Below are 20,379 nucleotides of genomic sequence, written 5' to 3' on the forward strand. Positions count from 1 at the left end.
ATAACATTTGAAATGTAAACAAAAGATATGCAATAAATAAAGGTATTACCAAATCAAACTAAACACAATTAAGGTGTTTCATTGATTAAAGTCCAATATGAATTGAGCAAATTCAAGACATACAGTGGGAAATATTTGAACATTATATATCTGAAAAATTATACCCAGAATATACAAGGTACTTCAACAAGCAAAGAGAAGACACACACACACACACACACACACACACACACACACACACACACACACACACAAACACACACGCGAACAAGCATGTGTGTTCACACATGGCATGAACAAGCATCTCAGAAGACAGTAACCTGATGGTTGGTAAACATGAAAATGTACAAAACTTCATGAATGACAGACCAATACTAATTAAATTTACTCTATGAAATCACCACACATGCAGTAATGTTCTAAAAATTGAGATGACAGCACCAAGTGTTAACAGAGATGTGGAGCAACTGGAATAGTCATGTTTCGATGGTCATAGTACAACTACACATGAAGACTGCCCATCATTTGGAGAAATAATCAAACAGTAGAGGGGCAAATTATCTTGGGATTTAGCCTATTATATTTATTGTCTAAGTTGAGCTGAATAACATTATAGACATTCAATGAGTATACAATTATCACTTTTTCCTCCTAGATGAATGGTATATTTCAAAGCAAAAATTATTAACTATAAAAAGTATAATTAATTTTTCTATATGTCCATTATGTTTACCTTCTTGAACAAAATAGAATTTAAAGTTTACACAAGAAAGTGGATCCGTCTACTCAATAGTCTTATATAAACAAATAGTTGCTTTTTAGTTTGTTTGAAAATGTATTTAAATGTATTCTTGGCCCCTGGAAAGATTCATGACTGGCATGGTACACAGCTGTGGGACCAACCTGGAGCTGTAGTGGTCCTTGCAAGTGAACCTGGATATCCTGAAGCCCAACCCTGATTCCAGAAAACAGGAAAGACATCCAAGAGATGGGAGAAGTAGGAAATGTGGCAGAGGTCAAAAAGGAGAAAAGCAGAGAAGAATCCAGCCTCAGCTGGACTTTGAGGGAGAGCGGACTCCATTTTACACCTGAATCCGAAAATATGGATTTAATGCAGGACATAGTTTTAGACACTAATACCTGCCTTTGAGTCTCAGAAGACTACAGCATCCATTGACTTTTGTTGAGTTGGTCAAACTCAACTTATTGACCTCACCCAGATTGTGAATGGGAGAGGTGTGACCATCCAAGTACTTAAAAGCAATTATGGGATCCAGCTAGTTGAAGAGGGTTCTGATATTTTTCAAGCAAAAATTAATATTGAGGTGCAGTTGGCTTCAATTGCTACAATCGATAAATGGCGGTGTTGTTACTACAGCCATTTATGACCCATGAAGTCTGGAGATTTTGTACAAGCCTGTTCCATTCTTTCTGCAAGGACAGCACATTCCAAAGCAAATATTCCTACCTGAAGCACTGGTACCCTATTATACCAATGTGAAGGAATGAGGGTACCTGACCAACCCTGCCAAGTTTCCCAAAGCAAGACTTGAATGCACCTTGAAGTTTGGCTATGTCCTTCCTGCTATCATGAAAGGTAAACTCTCAGAATGCTCAGCATTTGGAAGGATCCAAGGCAGATTTTCATTGGTCTTGCTCCTGGCTGGGTGGTGAATATGGCAGATAAGAAAATTCTAAAACAAACAGATGAGAATCTCCTCGAGTATTACAGCTCCTTAACTCCCTTCCAGTAAAGCAGACTTTTGAGCCAGACAGGGCTGAAACATGACTTCTTCTGGGTCTTAAAGCCTCGGGGTTGATACTGGCCATCACTGTGGTCAGATCTTTTGACCTTTTTCTATGTAGTGTGTAATATTGCACAGAGAAGCTGAGTCTTTGAGGGTCTATGTCTCGAAAATCCAAATGGTGGCATTCTTTGGAAGGGTGATAAAAAATGCTTAAAAATAAAAATAAAATATATTCTTACAAGCAAAACTTAATTTGACAAAATCATATGTAGAAATTTCTGGTTGCTAAGAACTGAAATCACAGTACAGGCTGCTTGTTCAAATTAAAAGGGCACTTAAACACATCAGGTTTAAAATGAGAGTTGAAATAGCAAAATGAAATGTAAGAGGAAATAAGGACGCTTGGTGGCGCTGCAGGCTAAGAATATGGAGAATGAGCTCTGCAGACTCACAGGAAGTCATTAACCTGAAAAGCAGAATTTAGGAAGCTTTGGAGGTGGAAGTGATTGGACGTGTTTTTGTGACTATTTGGGAAGAAGACACCTTCCTAATCAGATTTACTCCAATATCTTCCCGGACCCTCATGAGTGGATTGTAATTGACTTGAAGAAGCAGCACCCTCAGGACTGAATCTGAACAATGGAGACAGCACTAGCAAAAATACCACAGCAAAGGCAAGTCTTTTTTCTTACTATATTGTCGTTATTGTGGAAGTCTAGCTCTGAGGCCATTAGATATTCCATGCCAGAAGAAACAGAGAGTGGCTATATGGTGGCTAACCTGGCGAAAGATCTGGGGATCAGGGTTGGAGAACTGTCCTCTAGAGGAGCTCAAATCCATTACAAAGGAAACAAAGAACTTTTGCAGCTGGATGCAGAGACTGGGAATTTGTTCTTAAAGGAAAAACTAGACAGAGAACTGCTGTGTGGAGAGACAGAACCCTGTGTGCTGAACTTCCAGATCATACTGGAAAACCCTATGCAGTTCTTCCAAACTGAACTGCAGCTCACAGATATAAACGACCATTCTCCAGAGTTCCCCAACAAGAAAATGCTTCTAACAATTCCTGAGAGCGCCCATCCAGGAACTGTGTTTCCTCTGAAGGCAGCTCAGGACTCTGACATAGGGAGCAACGCTGTTCAGAACTACACAGTCAATCCCAACCTCCATTTCCACGTCGTTACTCACAGTCGCACAGATGGCAGGAAATACCCAGAGCTGGTGGTGGACAGAGCCCTGGATAGGGAGGAGCAGCCTGAGCTCACTTTAATCCTCACTGCTCTGGATGGTGGAACCCCACGCCGCTCAGGAACCACCACAGTTCACATAGAAGTTGTGGACATCAATGATAACTCCCCCCAGTTTGTACAGTCACTCTATAAGGTGCAAGTTCCTGAGAATAATCCCCTCAATGCCTTTGTTGTCACGGTCTCTGCCACGGATTTAGATGCTGGGGTATATGGCAATGTGACCTATTCTCTGTTTCAAGGGTATGGGGTATTTCAACCATTTGTAATAGACGAAATCACTGGAGAAATCCATCTGAGCAAAGAGCTGGATTTTGAGGAAATTAGCAATCATAACATAGAAATCGCAGCCACAGATGGAGGAGGCCTTTCAGGAAAATGCACTGTGGCTGTACAGGTGTTGGATGTGAATGACAACGCCCCAGAGTTGACAATTAGGAAGCTCACAGTCCTGGTCCCAGAAAATTCCGCAGAGACTGTAGTTGCTGTTTTTAGTGTTTCTGATTCTGATTCGGGGGACAATGGAAGGATGGTGTGTTCTATTCCGAACAATATCCCATTTCTCCTGAAACCCACATTTGAGAATTATTACACGTTAGTGACTGAGGGGCCACTTGATAGAGAGAACAGAGCTGAGTACAACATCACCATCACGGTCTCAGATCTGGGCACACCCAGGCTCACAACCCAGCACACCATAACAGTGCAAGTGTCCGACATCAACGACAACGCCCCTGCCTTCACCCAAACCTCCTACACCATGTTTGTCCACGAGAACAACAGCCCCGCCCTGCACATAGGCACCATCAGTGCCACAGACTCAGACTCAGGCTCCAATGCCCACATCACCTACTCGCTGCTGCCGCCTGATGACCCGCAGCTGGCCCTCGACTCGCTCATCTCCATCAATGTTGACAATGGGCAGCTGTTCGCGCTCAGAGCTCTAGACTATGAGGCTCTGCAGTCCTTCGAGTTCTACGTGGGCGCTACAGATGGAGGCTCGCCTGCACTCAGCAGCCAGACTCTGGTGCGGATGGTGGTGCTGGATGACAATGACAATGCCCCCTTCGTGCTCTACCCACTGCAGAATGCCTCAGCACCCTGTACTGAGCTACTGCCTAGGGCAGCAGAGCCCGGCTACCTGATCACCAAAGTGGTGGCTGTGGATCGCGACTCTGGACAGAATGCTTGGCTGTCGTTCCAGCTACTTAAAGCTACAGAGCCAGGGCTGTTCAGTGTATGGGCACACAATGGTGAAGTGCGCACCACTAGGCTGCTGAGTGAGCGAGATGCTCAGAAGCACAAGCTACTGCTGCTGGTCAAGGACAATGGCGATCCTCTGCGCTCTGCCAATGTCACTCTTCACGTGCTAGTGGTGGATGGCTTCTCGCAGCCTTACCTACCATTGGCTGAGGTGGCACAGGATTCCATGCAAGATAATTACGACGTTCTCACACTGTACCTAGTCATTGCCTTGGCATCTGTATCTTCTCTCTTCCTCTTGTCTGTAGTGCTGTTTGTGGGGGTGAGGCTGTGCAGGAGGGCCAGGGAGGCCTCCTTGGGTGACTACTCTGTGCCCGAGGGACACTTTCCTAGCCACCTAGTGGATGTCAGCAGTGCTGGGACCCTGTCCCAGAGTTATCAATATGAGGTGTGTCTTAATGGAGGTACTAGAACAAATGAGTTTAACTTTCTTAAACCATTGTTTCCTATCCTTCCGACCCAGGCTGCTGCTGCTGAAGAAAGAGAAAACGCTGTTGTGCACAATAGCGTTGGATTCTATTAGAGCACTGATTTTGAAGTGGTGGTTACCTCATTTTTCCTTAACTATCCCTGATGTAGAATGGTGTAGTGCCGTGAATCAACTCCTGAGATATATGTTCATTTTATCCTTTGTTTTGAATCAAACTATTCAGATGTGATCCTACTCTAGAGAATTTGGTTCTACTCCATTGTGTTTGTTTAGATTTCTACGCCATACCAGTGCATGCTGGGTTGTTTTTTTTTTTTTACAATTATTATAACTTTGCTTTGGAGGGGAACTCATATTCGCTGTAACGAATTGGAACCACTTTCATTGTTAGAGATGCCTTGCTTTGTTGTGTTATTTCAGACAGGGTCTTAAATTGTAGCCCTGGGTGACCTGAAATGACTATGTACAGACTGACTTTGAATTTGTGGCAGTCCATCTGCCTCTGTTGTCCTATGTTGGGATTGTGAGCATGCATGAGTAGGCTCAGCTGTGGTGAGCGACCTTAATAAAAATCAAATACTAGTTGTGTTTTCTGTTTATTCTAGCCATCTTGTTTCTCGACAGTCTTTCCGATGCTAAGTTGAAAAGGCAAACTGCTGTACAGCGTTCTCTTTATTAAACTCACTGTTGGTGGGATGAATATAAATGATGTTGCACACGGTATCTGAGAATGCAATAGAATAGTTATGGATGTTTTTGACTTATTCTGCTTTGTTTTGTTCGTGTTTTCCTGTATTGATCCCTGTGATCAAAAAAGAAGTGAAGGCTTTAAGTCAAATTATAGCGTGACAAAAAAAAACCCTTAATGTTCCCCTAAATGTGTTTGCATAAAGTAAGAACATATGCTATCAGTGCAATGGGAAAATGAAATATTACTAGCATGGCGGGTGCCACTCAAATTGGGCACAATTGGCCTAAGCATAGCAAGTGTACTAACTTCCAATCTACAGTCCTGCCTCTTTTGAGTTTATGTAAATTTCTTGTAAGTTACCAGTTGCTTCTTTCATTCTATATTGTGTTTATGAAATGTATGCATAATACTGCTTTAATGGTTGTTATTTTATAATTTTTGTCATAAATTGTTATTCTGGTTGTGTATGCCACACTTTATTACTTTGGTTTGTTAGTTATAAATAATATTATGAACATTGTTACATATATATTTTGATTAGATGCATATTTGCATTTGGGATGAACATTCACTTCTTGGGGATAGAGTTGTATGAGTAAACTTTCAATAGATGTTTCCAACGAGATTTCAAGATTGGTTGCACCAACCTACATTACAAGCAGCAATATCTCCCCATACAACTTTATCCATATTCTTGCTAAAACCTGTTCTAGTTGGCAAGCACTGTGTGTGTGTGTGTGTGTGTGTGTGTGTGTGTACATACAGTGTGTGCATGTGTGGACCAAGGCATTTGCATGGAGGTCAGAAGATACCTTGGTATAGCCTTCTATTTCATTTCAGGCAGGGTCCCCTTGCTGTTTTTCTGCTGTATGCACCAGCCTAGCCTACCCTACAGCTTCTAGGGATTCTCTTGTGTTTGCCTCCCACCTCCCTAGAGGAAAACTGGGATTTGAACCAGGGGTTTCATGCTTGTGCAGACAAGTGGTTTACTCACCAAAACATCTTCCCATCTCAAAAGCACTTTCAAACAAATTTAAAAGTTCTTTTTGATCAACTTGTTTATTACTAAAAAAATACATTTTAAATCATTATTAGCTGAATTGTTAGCACCCCAGATTTTTTGTCTGCAGAGGGTAATATCAAGATACTATCTTTCTCATTTAAATACCAATGTTCTTAAAGGATGTTTCTTTGTCTAGATTGAGAACAATAAATGTTATAATGCTGATAAAAATTTGTTTTTACTTTGGGAATACTCTTTAAGCCATATTTGAAGACACCTGGTGCCAATGTAGCCACAGAAAATGAATAAAGTAATTTGTGAGATAATAAGCCATTAAACTGGAATCAGAACTGAGAGCACCCTCTGTTACACACACACACACACACACACACACACACACACACACACACACACACTGTGGTGTAATGTGCTAAGAAAACAAGGGAGGATACATTTGTTTTGGCTCAAGGTTTCAGTCCATCGCTGAAGGAAGAGGACCTTTTGAGGTGACAAAAGCCTAGAGGAGAGACTGCTTACCTGGAGTTCTTTCTCTGTTTTCTTCTCTGATTCTGACTCTGGCCTAGGGGATGGTGCTGCCCACATGCAGTATGGGTTTCCTGCCTCAGTTATTTCTCTAGGGAACCCTTCACAGACACTGCAGGAGGTAATGACCAATCTTGTCTGTACTACAATCAAATTGACAACAATGGCTAACCATGATCCCATTTGAAAGGAACATTTAGAAATGATCCAGAAACCACGGTCTTTGATGGTCAGTTTTATTTTGTTAGTCCCATTTGTTATTCACAGGCTCAGAAGGGGTTTTTCTAGTAAACCCTAGAGGATCCTGATAGTGGTTCTCTTTATTCCACTGAATGTACACATGTGATTTCTAGCTATAAGATGATCTCAACCATCAGATTTTAGATTTGCTTTACTAAGAGTTAAAATATTTTTAATATATTCTAATTTCACACCTTCCATTGTCTTGGCTGTTTTGTGAAGTTTGCTTGACTTCAATAAATTTATCTTTAAATAAATACAAAATCCATCAGCAACCAGTCGTATTTAACATATATTATGTTCCTGTATGGGTACTTACCCACATTTTAAAATGATACTTAAAGACAGTCTTGAATTTATCAGAAAACAGCAGGATGGTAACAGAATATAACCACAATGTTCAGTCATTAAATTCCATGGTGTGTTTAAACGTAATCCACGTCACATTATCTGACTTTCTATTTGTTGTTTTGTGAGACGCAGTCTTTCTGTAGCCGAGGCTTCCCTTGAACTTGCTGTCCTTCTGTCTTAGACTCTCAAGTTCTGGGATTGCAGTTGTTCAACGCTGTGCCTGAGTAGAGGTAGTTTGTGAGTGTCATTTTCTGAAACATGCCACAGATAGATTACAATAGAATAATATATTTTTAGACTTTGATCAATCAACATGAGGGTGTTTTGTCCAATGAAAAGTTATAATAAAACCCCCAAATCTATCAAATCAATGACCAATTTTACTCGCCTAGAAATGAAGTTAAACCTTAAAGTTCTTATGACAAATATCCATTTCTTCTCATTCCTATTTAAATTATTCATTTTGTTATTATTCTGCTATCGTATGTACCTTTTGGCTGTAGTTTTCCTCTCAGTGACCTAATGATTATTACCATTACTGCCCTCATGTGACTTTATCACAAGTAAGTCTGTTGCTCATGCCATCTATGAGTCGTGTATTTTAGAGAAGTTAGTGTTTAGCTCAACATTTATGTTTCTGACCAATGCTCACATTTTCAATAATTTGTTGATGTGTTTATTGGGACAATTAAACAGTGTACATCTTAAACTCGTGAATTTACAGAACTCATCAGAGATCATGTGTACCGTTAAAGAACCATAGTTGATTATGGGAAGTTGACATGGCCAGAGAGAATGATTTGTAAATACACTGAAGACCTAAGGGGTTAGGTCAGCAGACAGTTGGATTCAAGATATAGATTGGTCTTGTAAACCAATCTAAAAGCTAAACTCAAGGATGAACACACAAACAAGTCTCCTAAGAAACCCTTCCCACACTCAGTTCGGAAACACCGACTCAAAAGTCTTTATAATGCTCAGACTTGGATAAAAGTCTTTATAATGCTCAGTGTTGATCTGAAGATTTCTCATGAAGTTATTGATTTGAACGCATGGTGGCGGTGTAGGCTAAGAGAATGAGTAAGAACCCTTGAGAATCCTCAGGCACCAATTCACCTAGAAGCTGACGCAAAAATACAGGAACCATTTACTGCTGCAGCTAGGGATTCCGGGGAAGAGGAGTCACTGAGAATCTGTAAGATCAAATCTACAATTCCACAGCAAAGGTTTTCGGGAAGGCCAAAGTTACCTCAGTGCGTAAGAGCTGGAAGAGATTTTTCCTCTGGGATCAGCCAATAGAGATGTCACACACAGAAGTGTGGTGCAAGACAAGGCAAGTGATGATTTTGATTACATTCATGCTTTTGTGGGAGGTGGGCTCAGAATCAATTCAGTATGCCATGCTGGAGGAGACAGGACGTGGCACATTTGTGGCCAACCTGACTAAGGACTTGGGACTAAGGGTGGGAGAACTGGCTGCTCGGGAGGCTAGAGTGGTTTTCAAGGGGAACAGACAGTATTTACAGCTTGACCCACAGACCCAGGATTTGGTACTAAATGAAAACCTGGACCGGGAAGAGCTGTGTGGCTCCACAGAACCTTGTGTGCTGTCTTTCCGGGTGTTACTAAAAAATCCTTTGCAGTTTTATCAAGCTGAACTGAGAGTTATAGATATAAATGACCATGCCCCAGAGTTTCCTGCCAAAGAAATGCTCCTTAAGATATCAGAAATAACTCCACCTGGAAAGATATTCCCTTTGAAAATGGCACAGGACTTGGATGTGGGCAGCCACAGCATTCAAAGCTACACTGTCAATGATAACCCTCACTTCCACGTGCTCACTCGAAACCGCAGCGATGGCAGGAAGTTCCCTGAGCTAGTGTTGAACAAGGCGTTGGACCGTGAGGAGCAAGACCAGCTCAGACTAAAGCTCACTGCAGTGGATGGTGGGTCTCCGCCCAGGTTTGGGACCACAGAGATTCAAATACTGGTCTTAGACATAAATGACAATGCGCCAGAATTTGCTCAGGAGCTCTATGAGGTTCAAGTCCCTGAGAACAACCCTGTTGGCTCACTGCTTATTACTGTCTCAGCAAGAGATTTGGACACAGGATCCTTCGGGGAAGTGTCCTATGGACTGTCTCAAGATGATGGCCTTAATGAGCCTTTTGAAATAAACACTAAGACAGGAGAAGTTCGACTGAAAAGCATGTTGGATTTTGAAGCATTTCCATTTTACCATGTGGATGTCGAGGCCCTAGATGGTGGTGGGCTAACAGGAAAATGCTCTTTAGTCGTCCAAGTATTGGACATGAATGACAATGCTCCGGAAGTGATCTTATCCTCACTCAACAGCCCCATCCCTGAAAATTTGCCAGGTATCATAGTGGCAGTATTCAGCGTTTCAGATGCAGACTCAGGAAGTAACCAGCAGGTTATGTGTTCCATAGATGACAATCTTCCATTTCTTCTAAGACCATCTATGGAGAATTTCTATACTCTGGAAACAGATGGGGCACTAGACAGAGAGAGCAGAGCTGAGTACAACATCACCATCACAGTCACTGACATGGGCACACCCAGGCTCACAACCCAGCACACCATAACAGTGCAGGTGTCTGACATCAACGACAATGCCCCCACCTTCACCCAAACCTCCTACACCCTGTTCGTCCATGAGAACAACAGCCCTGCCCTGCACATAGGCACCATTAGTGCCACAGACTCAGACTCAGGCACCAATGCCCACATCACCTACTCACTGCTGCCGCGTAACGACCCGCATCTGGCCCTCTCCTCGCTGGTCTCCATAAATGCAGACAATGGGCAACTGTTTGCTCTCAGGGCACTGGACTATGAGTCCCTGAAGGCCTTCGAGTTCCAAGTGAACGCCACAGACCAAGGCTCTCCTGCACTCCACAGCCAAGCGCTGGTTCGCGTGGTGGTGCTCGACGACAATGACAATGCACCCTTTGTGCTCTACCCTCTGCAGAATGCCTCTGTGCCCTGCACAGAGCTGCTGCCCAGGGTGGCTGAGCCTGGCTACCTGGTCACTAAGGTGGTCGCTGTAGATCGCGACTCAGGCCAGAATGCCTGGCTGTCATTCCAGTTGCTCAAGGCCACCGAACCTGGACTATTCAGTGTGTGGGCGCACAATGGCGAGGTACGCACCACTAGGCTATTGAGTGAGCGTGACGTGTCCAAGCACAGGCTGCTGCTGCTGGTCAAGGACAATGGCAACCCTCCGCGCTCTGCCAGCACCACGCTGCATGTGTTGCTGGTAGATGGCTTCTCTCAGCCCTACCTACCTCTCCCCGAGGTAGCGCAGGACTCCACGAAGGATGTTGAAGATACGCTCACCCTGTACCTGGTTATCGCCTTAGCATCTGTGTCTTCGCTCTTCCTCTTTTCTGTGGTGCTGTTCGTGGTGGTGAGGCTGTGCAGGAGGGTCAGGGCGGCCTCTCTGAATGGCTACTCTATGCCTGAGGGACACTTTCCTGGCCATCTGGTGGATGTCAGCGGCTCTGGGACTCTTTCCCAGAGCTACCAGTATGAGGTGTGTCTGAGGGGAGACACTGGGACTGGTGAGTTCAAATTGCGTAAGGCAATTAACCCACACTTTCCTTCTGTGGAACCTGAGAGGAACACAGAGCAAAGTCCTACTCTTCGGAATAGCTTCCTATTCATCTAAATACTTTAGTGTACTAGTAAATTCTGCTTAAGCTTAGAAATACCTTTTAACCTATACCTGCATGCTATTGATGTGTATTAGCAGAAGCTTATGTCCTTACTTTTTGGAATAGTGCCTGGAAATGGAATCCAGTGTCTCATGCATGTTAAGCAAAATAAACTACTGAGCTAAATCAATTCTCCTTTCTTTCCTTTTCTATTTTGGTTTTCAGAGACAGGGATCTCCTATTTCTTTTTTCTTTTTCTTGTTTATTTATATTCTGAATGTTGCCCCCTTCCTGGTACACCCTCCAAGAGTTCTTCACCCCATCCCCCCTCTCCTTTGCCTCTGAGAGGGTGATCCCCCACCCATCCACCCACTCACCTCCAGCTCACCTCCCCCTCACATCTCCTTTCTCTGGGGCATCAAGGGAGACAGGTTTTTCAATGTAACCCTGGCTATCCTGGAACTCATTCTGTAGATCCACTGCCTCTCTCTTGTGAGTGGTGGAAGTAAAAGGGTGTGCCATTGTGTAGCCTGGGATGGTCTGAAACTTATTAAATTGACCTGGCTGCCTTGGAACTCAGAGAGACCTACCTGCATCTGTCACCTTAGTACTGTGACTAAAGGCTTTTCCATCATGCTTGGCCTGGCCTGTACCATTGCTATTATTTTTGAGATTGTACTTTTTAGAAAGACAGTTTCTGGAGATTCCACTTGTTCTCTATTATGCTTCATAGTTTGTTTTTTAATTAGTAGCACTAACCTGTATCTGACAAGTTAAGTAAAATATTTTAATAGAATATGAAATCATGCAATCTTTTAAGTATATTACATGTAAAGCCTTTGAGATTTCATTTTAAACAAGTGATTAATTTTACTATTGGTTTGGAGAAAATTTTAAATGTAAATACTTGGTATTACTGAACGTTTTAGTCTCGTGTTGGTTATCAGGTGCATCTCTAAATGTAAGGAACTCTAAACACTAAGACACTTACCCTATGTATGCATAACTAGGAATGTCTCTGTGCATTTTAATAATCAACACATATTACTTAAGTGTAGATTTTACTGAACTGTCAATTCATTTTAAATTATAGTTTGTGAGCGTTGTGTAAGGAGAGTATGGTCTTTTAGCATCAAGATATTTGTAAAAGTTGAATAAATCTTTGCTTTTTGTTACCAGTCATCCAGCAGTCCTTTTTAAAATAATAATAATAATTTTATGTAGGATAATGTCATTATGAAGCAAGGCAGGTTCAGGATACGGTGTTCCCTATCATTGGATGAGAAGAAAGGGTAGGCGGGGAAAAGTCTAGGAAGGAGGAGGAGAGAAATCAAGATGGAGACGACAGAGGAAGATGATTCCAATCCAGGTGGTCTAGGTGAATTTTATCTTGTCTAGCTGGGCAGTTTCTATCTTTATTAATTGACAGTGAATTTACTCTGTAGATGTATTGTGGATTGAGAGTGTAAATCTAATTGCTAAATTAAAAGATTCTGGAACTTTGACTTACTAGGCTAAAGAGGATAGTGTATGAAAGAAATGGCTGAGAAGAAGTTAGAGCATGCAGATCTGGTTCTCCTGCCCTCAAGGATGAGAATGTGCAAGGACCTTCAGAACAAGGTGTGTGTGTGTGTGTGTGTGTGTGTGTGTGTGTGTGTGTGTGTGTGTGTGTGTGTGTGCAACCTCAAAGCCCTGGCATTACCCTACATGGGGGAAACAAGTCTTCACAGGATCAAGGGATTTTCCTTCCATTGATGCTGGACAATGTCATCCTCTGGAGTCATGAGTCCCTCGATGTGTGATGTGTGCTGATTGGCTGGTGGTTTAGTCCCTGGAAGCTCTGGTGGGGCATGGTTGGTGGATATTGTCGTTCTTCCTATGGGGTTGTAAACCCCCTTCCACCCATTCGGTCTTTTCTCTAACTCCTCCATTGGGGTCCCTGTACTCAGGCTGCAAGCTTCCTCATCTGTATCAGTAAGGCCTCTCAGGGGACACCCATATCTGGCTCCTGTCACCAAGCACTTCTTGGGATCAGCAATAGTGACTGGATTTGGTGAGGCAATAGTGACTGGGTTTGGTGGCTGCATATGGGATGGATCCCCAGGTGGGGCAGTATCTGAATGACATTTTCTTCAGTTCCTGCTCCACTCTTTGTCCCTGTATTTCCTCCTATATTTTTCTCCCTTCTAGGAAGAAATGAACCATCTATATTTTGTTCTTCCTTCTTCTTGGGCTTCATATGATCTATAAATTTTTCTTAGGTGTTACAAGCTTTGTGGCAAATATCCACTTATCAGTGAATGGACACAATTTGTGTTCTTTGGTGACTGTGTTACCTCACTCAGGATGATATTTTCTAGTTCCATCCATTTGCCTATGAATTTCATGAAGTCGCTGTTTTTGATAGCTGAGTAGTAAATGGACCACATTTTCTGTATTCATTCCTCTGTTGAGGGACATCTGGGCTCTTTCCAGCTTCTAGCCTTATAAATAAGGCTGCTGTGAACAAAATGTGCCCCTGGTATATGTTGGAGCATCTTTGGTTGTATACCCAGGAGTGGTATAGCTGGGTCCTAAGTACTATGTAGTACTATGTTCAATTGTCTGAGGAACCACCAGACGGATTTCCAGAGTGGTTGTACAAGCTTGCAATCCCACCAAAAATAGAGGAGTGTTCCTATTTCTCCACAACCTCGCCATCATCTATTGTCACCTGAGTATTTGATCTTACTCATTCTGATTGCTGTGAGGTGGTATCTCAGGATTGTTTTGATTTGCATTTCCTTGATGAGTGAGGATGCTGAACATTTCTTTATGTGTTTCTCAGCCATTTGGTATTCCTCGGTGGAGAATTCTTTCTTTAGGTGTGTACCCCAATTTTTAATAAAATTACTTGAATCTCTGGAGACTAACTTCTTGTGTTCTTTGTATATGATAGACATTATAGGGTGTAGGATTGGTAAAGACATTTTCCCAATCTGTTGGTTGCCATTTTGTCCTAATCACAGTGTCCTTTGCATTACAGAAGCAATTTTATGAGGTCCCATTTATCAATTCTTGATCTTAGAGCAAAAGCCATAGGTGTTCTGCTCAGGAAATTTTCTCCTGTGCCTATGTGTTCAGGGTCTTCCTTGTTTTCTCTTCTATTAGTTTCAGTGTATCTGGTTTTCTGTGGAGGTCTTTGATCCACTTGGATTGGAACTTTGTAAAAGGAGATAAGAAGGGGTCAATTTGCAACTTCTACATGCTGACCTCCAGTTGAACCAGCACTATTTGTTGAAAATGCTATCTTTTTTCCAATGGATAGTTTTAGCTCCTTTATCAAAGGTCAAATGACCATAGGTGTGTGGGTTCATTTCTGGGTCTTCAATTCCTTTTCATTGATTTACCTGCCAGTCTCTGTACCAATACAATGCAGGTTTTTATCGCTATTGCTCTGTAATACAGCTTGAGGTCAGGGATGGTGATTGCTCCAGAAGTTCTTTTATTTTGTTGAGAATAATTTTTGCTATCCAGGGTTTCTATTATTCCAAATGAATTTACAAACTGCTCTTTCTAATTCTATGGAGAATTGAGTTGGAACTTTGATGGGGATTGTATTGAATGTATAGATTGCTTTTGGCAAGATGGCCATTTTTCTATATTAATTCTGCCAGTCCATGATCTGGGAGATCTTTCCATATTCTGAGATCTTTGATTTCTTTCTTTGGAGACTTGATGTTCTTGTCATACAGATATTTCTTGGTTAGAGTTACATCTTATTATTTATGACTATTGTGAAGGGTGTCATTTCTCAACCTGTTTATCCTTTGAGTAAAGGAAGGCTATTTTTTTAGTTAATTTTAACTAAATTTAATTTAGTTAACTTCAGCCACTTTGCTGAAGTTATCAGATATAGGAGTTCTCTGATGTAATTTTTGAGGTCGCTTGAGTATACTATCATATCATCTACAAATAGTGATAGTTTGACTTCTTACTTTCCAATTTGTATCCCTTTGACCTCTTTTTGATTTCTAAGTCCTCTAGCTAGGACTTCAAGTACAATATTTAATAGGTAGGGAGACAGGGGACAGCCTTGTCTAGTCCCTGATTTTAGTGGGATTGCTTCAAATTTCTCCCCATTTAGTTTGATGTTGGCTACTGAATTGCTGTATATGGGTTTTACTATGTTTAGGCATGAAGTCCTGATCTTTCCAATACTTTTATCATGAAGGAATGTTCAACTCTGTCAAATGCTTTTTCAGCATACAATGAAATGATCATGTGTTTTTTCCCTTCAAGTTTGATAATATAGTGGATTACATTGATGGATTTCCATATACTGAACCATCCTTTCATCCTGGGGATGAAGCCTACTTGATCACGGAAAATGATCATTTTGATGTGCTCTTGGATTTGGTTTGAAAAACTTATTTGAGTATTTTTGCATAGATATTCATGAGGGAAATGAGTCTGAAGTTCTCATTCTTTGTAGGGTCTTTGTGTGGTTTAGGTATAAGCATAATTGTGGCTTAAAAGAATGAATTGGGTAGTGTTCCTTCTGTTTCTATTTTGTAGAATAGTTTGAAGAGTATTGGTATTAGGTCTTCTTTGAAGGTCTGATAGAATTGTACACTAAACCCAGCTGATCCTTTTGTTGGTTGGGAGACTTTTAATGACTGCTTTGATTTTATTAGGGGTAATGGGATGGTTTAGATGGTTTATCTGATCCTGATTTAACTTTGGTACCTGGTATATGTCTAGAAAATTGTCCATTTCATCCAGATTTTCTAGTTTTGTTGAATATAAGCTTTTGTAGTAGAATCTGATAATTTTTTGAATTTTCTTAGTTTTTGTTGTCTCCCCTTTCATTTCTGATTTTGTTGATATGGATACTGTCTCTCTGCCCTGTGGCTAGTCTGGCTAAGAGTTTCTCTATCTTGTTGATTTTGTCAAAGAACCAGCTCCTGGTTTTGTTGAGTCTTTGTATAGTTCTTTTGGTTCTAATTGGTTGATTTCAGCTCTGAGTTTAGTTATTTCCAGCCATCTACACCTCTTGGTTGTATTTGCTTTTGTTTGTTGGGAGCAATGCCCTTGAAACCCTCCATTATTGATGTTAATATTATGGTTAGAGTTCAGTATGACTGGGTTCATGGAAAACCCCCAGCCAGCTGCAGAAGACTAATACAAATCTGGTGGTCAAGATGAATAATGATAATGATAAAGTTGTGACCTTGCTGAGAAATACATCTGATGTCAAGATGCCCAATGTGATGACCTGTAACCTTTCTGAAAAACCAACATCCTGCTGACCAATAGATATGACAAACCTGTGACCTTTCTGACATCCAGTTGACATCAGCTGACCACACAAATACTGTGTCCTTGGCCTGTGGAAATGTTTCACACTTCCCCCTCCCTCTGTTACCCCTGTTATGGTATAAATTGGGAAAAAAATAAAATTGTCACCTTGATCAGACTTTTGTCTTGGTGTTCTTCTTTGCGTCTCTTGTTCCCCATCTCTTTCAGGCACCCTCAGCACCCTTGATGACATTTGTTGTTCTAGAACTTTTAGGTGTGCTGTCAAGCTGCTAAGTATGATCTCTCCAATTCCTTTTTGGAGACACTCAGAGCTATGAGTTTTCCTCTTAGCACTGCTTTCATTGTATCCCATGAGTTTGGGAATGTGCCTTCATTTTCATTAAATTCTAAAAAGTCTTTAATTTCTTTATTTCTTCCTTAATGAAGTTTTCATTGAATGGAGAGTTGCTTGGCTTCCATGTGTATGAGGGCTTTTTGTCATTTTTGTTGTTATTGAAGACCAGCCTTAGTCCGTGGTGATTTGATAAAATGCAAGGGATTGTTAAAATCCCCTTGTATCTATTGAGGCCTGTTTTGTGACCAATTGTATGGTCAATTTTTGAGAAGGTACCATGAGGTGCTGAGAACAAGGTATATTCTTTTGTTTTAGGATTAAATGTTCTATAGATGTCTGTTTAATCTATTTGGTTCATAATTTCTGTTAGTTTCACTGTGTCTTCATTTAGTTTTTTGTTTCCATGATCTGTCCATTGATTAGAGTGGTGTGCTGAAGTCTCCCGCTATTATTGTGTGTGCTGTGATGTATGTTTTGAGCTTTGGTAAAGTTTCTTTCACGACTGTGGGTACCCTTGCATTTGGACCATAGATATTCAGAATTGAGAGTTCCTTATCTTTCTTGATAACTTTTGGTTTAAATTCAATTTTATTTGATTTTAGAATGGCTTGTTTCTTGGAACCATTTGCGAGGAAAAAATTTCCCAAGCCTTTTATTCTTAGGTAGTGTCCGTCTTTATCACTGAAGTGTATTTCCTGTATGCAGCAAAATACTGGGTCCTGTTTACATATCCAGTCAGTTAGTCTGTGTCTTTTTATTGGGAAATTGAATCCACTGATGTTAAGAGATATTAAGTAATAGTGATTATTTCCTGTTATTTTTGTTGTTGGAGGTGGAATTATGTTTGTGTGGTTATCTTCTTTTAGATTTGTTGCAATAAGATTACTTTCTTGCTTTTTCTATGGTGTAATTTCCCTCCTTGTATCAGTCTTTTCCATCTATTACCCTTTGTAAGGTTGGGTTTGAAGAAAAATAAATATTGTGTAGGTTTGGTTTTGTCATGGAATGTCTTGATTTTTCCATCTATGGTAACTGAGAGTTATGTTGGATATAGTAGTCTGGGCTGGCATTCATGTTCTATTAGAGTCTGTATGACATCTATCCAGGATCTTCTAGCTTTCATATTCTCTGCTGAGAAATCTGGTGTAATTTTGATATGTCTGCCTTTATATGTTACTTGACCTTTTCCCTTACTGCTTTTAATATTCTTTCTTTGTTTTGTGAATTTGGTGTTTTGACTATTATGTGATGGTAGGAATTTCTTTTCTGGTCCAGTCTATTTGGCATTCTGTAGAGTTCTTGTATGTTCATGGGCATCTCTTTCTTTATGTTGAGGAAGTTTTCTTGTGTAATCTTGTTTAAGATATTTACTGAACCTTTAAGTTGGAAATCTTTGCTTTTGTCTATACCTATTATCCTTAGGTTTGGTCTTCTCATATTGTCCTGGATTTCCTGGATATTTTGGGTTAGAACCTTTTCCCTTTTTGCATTTTTTGACTACTGTGTCAATGTTTTCTTTGGTATCTTCTGCCCCTGAGATTCTCTCTTCAATCTCTTGTATTCTGTTAGTGATCTTGCATCAGTGACTCCTGGTCTCCTTTTTAGGTTTTCTATCTCAAGGGTTGTCTCCTTTTGTGATTTCTTTATTGTTTCTATTTCCATTTTTAGATCCTGGATGGTTTTGTTCAATTCCTTCACCTGTTTGGATGTGTTTTCTTGTAATTCTTCAAGGGGTTTTTGTGTTTCCTCTTTAAGGGCTTCTTTTTACCTGTGTTGTCCTGTATTTCTTTAAGGGAGATATTTATGTCTGTCTTAAAGTCTTCTATCATCAACATGACATGTGATTTTAAATCCTAATCTTGCTTTTCCCTTGGGTTGGGATATCCAGTATTTGCTGTGGTGGGAGAACTGGGTTCTGATGATGCCAAGTAGTCTTCGTTTCTGTTGTTTAGGTTCCTGTGCTTGCCTCTCTCCATCTGGTTATCTTTGATGTTAGTTGGTCTTGCTGTCTCTGACTGGAGCGTTTCTCTCCTGTGGGCCTGCGAGCCTGTGATCTTTGGAGTGAGAGTGCTCCCGTCAGACCAGCTCTCTCTAGGAGAATTTGGTTTTGAGAGCTGTGGGATAGCCCCTGCTCTGGGTGCAGATGGAGACTGTAAGGGCCAGTAGTCCTTTTTTAAACAAAAATTCTACAAAGAAATGCTCACATTCTCTCTACAGCAATGTGACTTTGCCAATGATTGAAGTTTTATTTTATTTGATTTTAATTACAAATATATGAAACTTTAAAAATATCACTTACTAAGTTATTATCACTTCCATACAGAAAATATCTTTCTACTCATTCTAAATTTTATTGCTGAGAATAAAATCCAGAAAAGCACAGTTTTTGTCTAACAGATTGGGAGTTCAAAGTTATTGTGTTTATATCTATAAATCTCAATTATATCTTCCAAACTTCACTCTCTGCTTTCTCAAGTATCTGTATTTTCTCCTCTAATGTCTATCCATAGGCTTGTTTTATAGGTTATTGTTGCCATATTGTATAAAAATGCTCTTTTCAAATTTCTCTCATAGAAAAGCAAATTGTATCAAGGTGATGTATGGATATTTTACTTTTAATTTACTTAATCAAAGTGGACTAGGAAGCATTTACTCTTTGGGATTCTGGGATACTTGTCCCTCGTGGCACCCTTTTTCTTGGGGGCATTTGTTTCTTTCATTCCTACTATATAGCTCTGGTTGGAACTTCAGTGTTTTTCAATTATACAATTTCCACATCCCAAAAGTTGTACACCTTCTGGTCTCCTCTCTATAGCACATAGGACAAAACCCTTCCTGAAAAAGTATCGATTTTACAACATTGATCCCATTATCTTCTTTGTATTTGAGAAACTACAATTGAACTCTAAGCCAGAACTGACTACTTACAAAGTGAGTGACCATCTCCAGTCAAATTTATTGATCATCACATACAGTGCACAAATGAAGGATAGTTCCAAAGAATGTATACCGTAGAGACCAAAACAAACAAACAAACAATAAAAAAAAATCTCCCTTTAGTTACCCTTCAGGAGTTTCAGGCATATTGCCATTTGAAAGTTAAAGACTGTATTTTTTTAAAAAAATAATATATTTATTTTAAACAGAAATAAATTAGTAACTTTTACAATAAAATGAAAACTCCTCGAGAGCAAGAAATTTTGTTTGTTCCTTCATGGTGTTATGGTCAAAACCAAATGATAACTTGTATAGATACGTTTTAAATGAGCGACTGCCTCTGCAGAGCTTTGTGTACTGAGTTTCTTCCTTCGTGAGAAAGGTATATATTTCTCACACACAAATCAGCTACCTCAAGGCTGCCAAGTGAGACTTAGGGGAAAGGAGCAAATAGAACACTTTGACCTAAAAGGAGGGCCACACATTGTAACCTTTACAGTGTACTATGAAAGAAAAATTATCTGAAGTTGTAAAACAGAACGCTTGGTGGCGCTGCAGGCTAAGAAAACTAAAACTTGGCGAATTTGTGACTGTAAAGTCAGAGCCATTTCTT

The 20,379-nt window shown here is 40.5% G+C and overlaps 2 protein-coding genes and 1 pseudogene across 2 annotated transcripts; all 3 read left to right on the forward strand.

The window, feature by feature from the left end:
• The first annotated feature begins 785 nt into the window (after positions 1–785).
• On the forward strand, positions 786–2,130 carry Mrpl15-ps1 (mitochondrial ribosomal protein L15, pseudogene 1; annotated as a pseudogene).
• A 120-nt stretch (positions 2,131–2,250) lies between these two features.
• Positions 2,251–5,269, forward strand: Pcdhb12 (protocadherin beta 12). The gene has a single exon (NM_173099.2). The coding sequence runs from the start codon at positions 2,388–2,390 to the stop codon at positions 4,779–4,781; it is 2,394 nt and encodes a 797-aa protein (NP_775122.2). The 5' UTR covers positions 2,251–2,387; the 3' UTR covers positions 4,782–5,269.
• Positions 5,270–8,521: 3,252 nt separating this feature from the next.
• Pcdhb13 (protocadherin beta 13) lies at positions 8,522–12,376 on the forward strand. Its single transcript, NM_001408915.1, has one exon. The coding sequence runs from the start codon at positions 8,818–8,820 to the stop codon at positions 11,206–11,208; it is 2,391 nt and encodes a 796-aa protein (NP_001395844.1). The 5' UTR covers positions 8,522–8,817; the 3' UTR covers positions 11,209–12,376.
• Positions 12,377–20,379: the final 8,003 nt, after the last annotated feature.

The sequence above is a fragment of the Rattus norvegicus genome, chromosome 18 (assembly GCF_021556685.1).
Source record: "Rattus norvegicus strain SHRSP/BbbUtx chromosome 18, alternate assembly SHRSP_T2T, whole genome shotgun sequence".
Lineage (NCBI taxonomy): Eukaryota > Metazoa > Chordata > Mammalia > Rodentia > Muridae > Rattus > Rattus norvegicus.

What these genes read in the sequence shown, in the direction of transcription:
- Pcdhb12 (NM_173099.2), top strand. Translation starts at nt 2,388, where the DNA reads ATGGAGACAGCACTAGCAAAAATACCACAGCAAAGGCAAGTCTTTTTT.
- Pcdhb13 (NM_001408915.1), top strand. Translation starts at nt 8,818, where the DNA reads ATGTCACACACAGAAGTGTGGTGCAAGACAAGGCAAGTGATGATTTTG.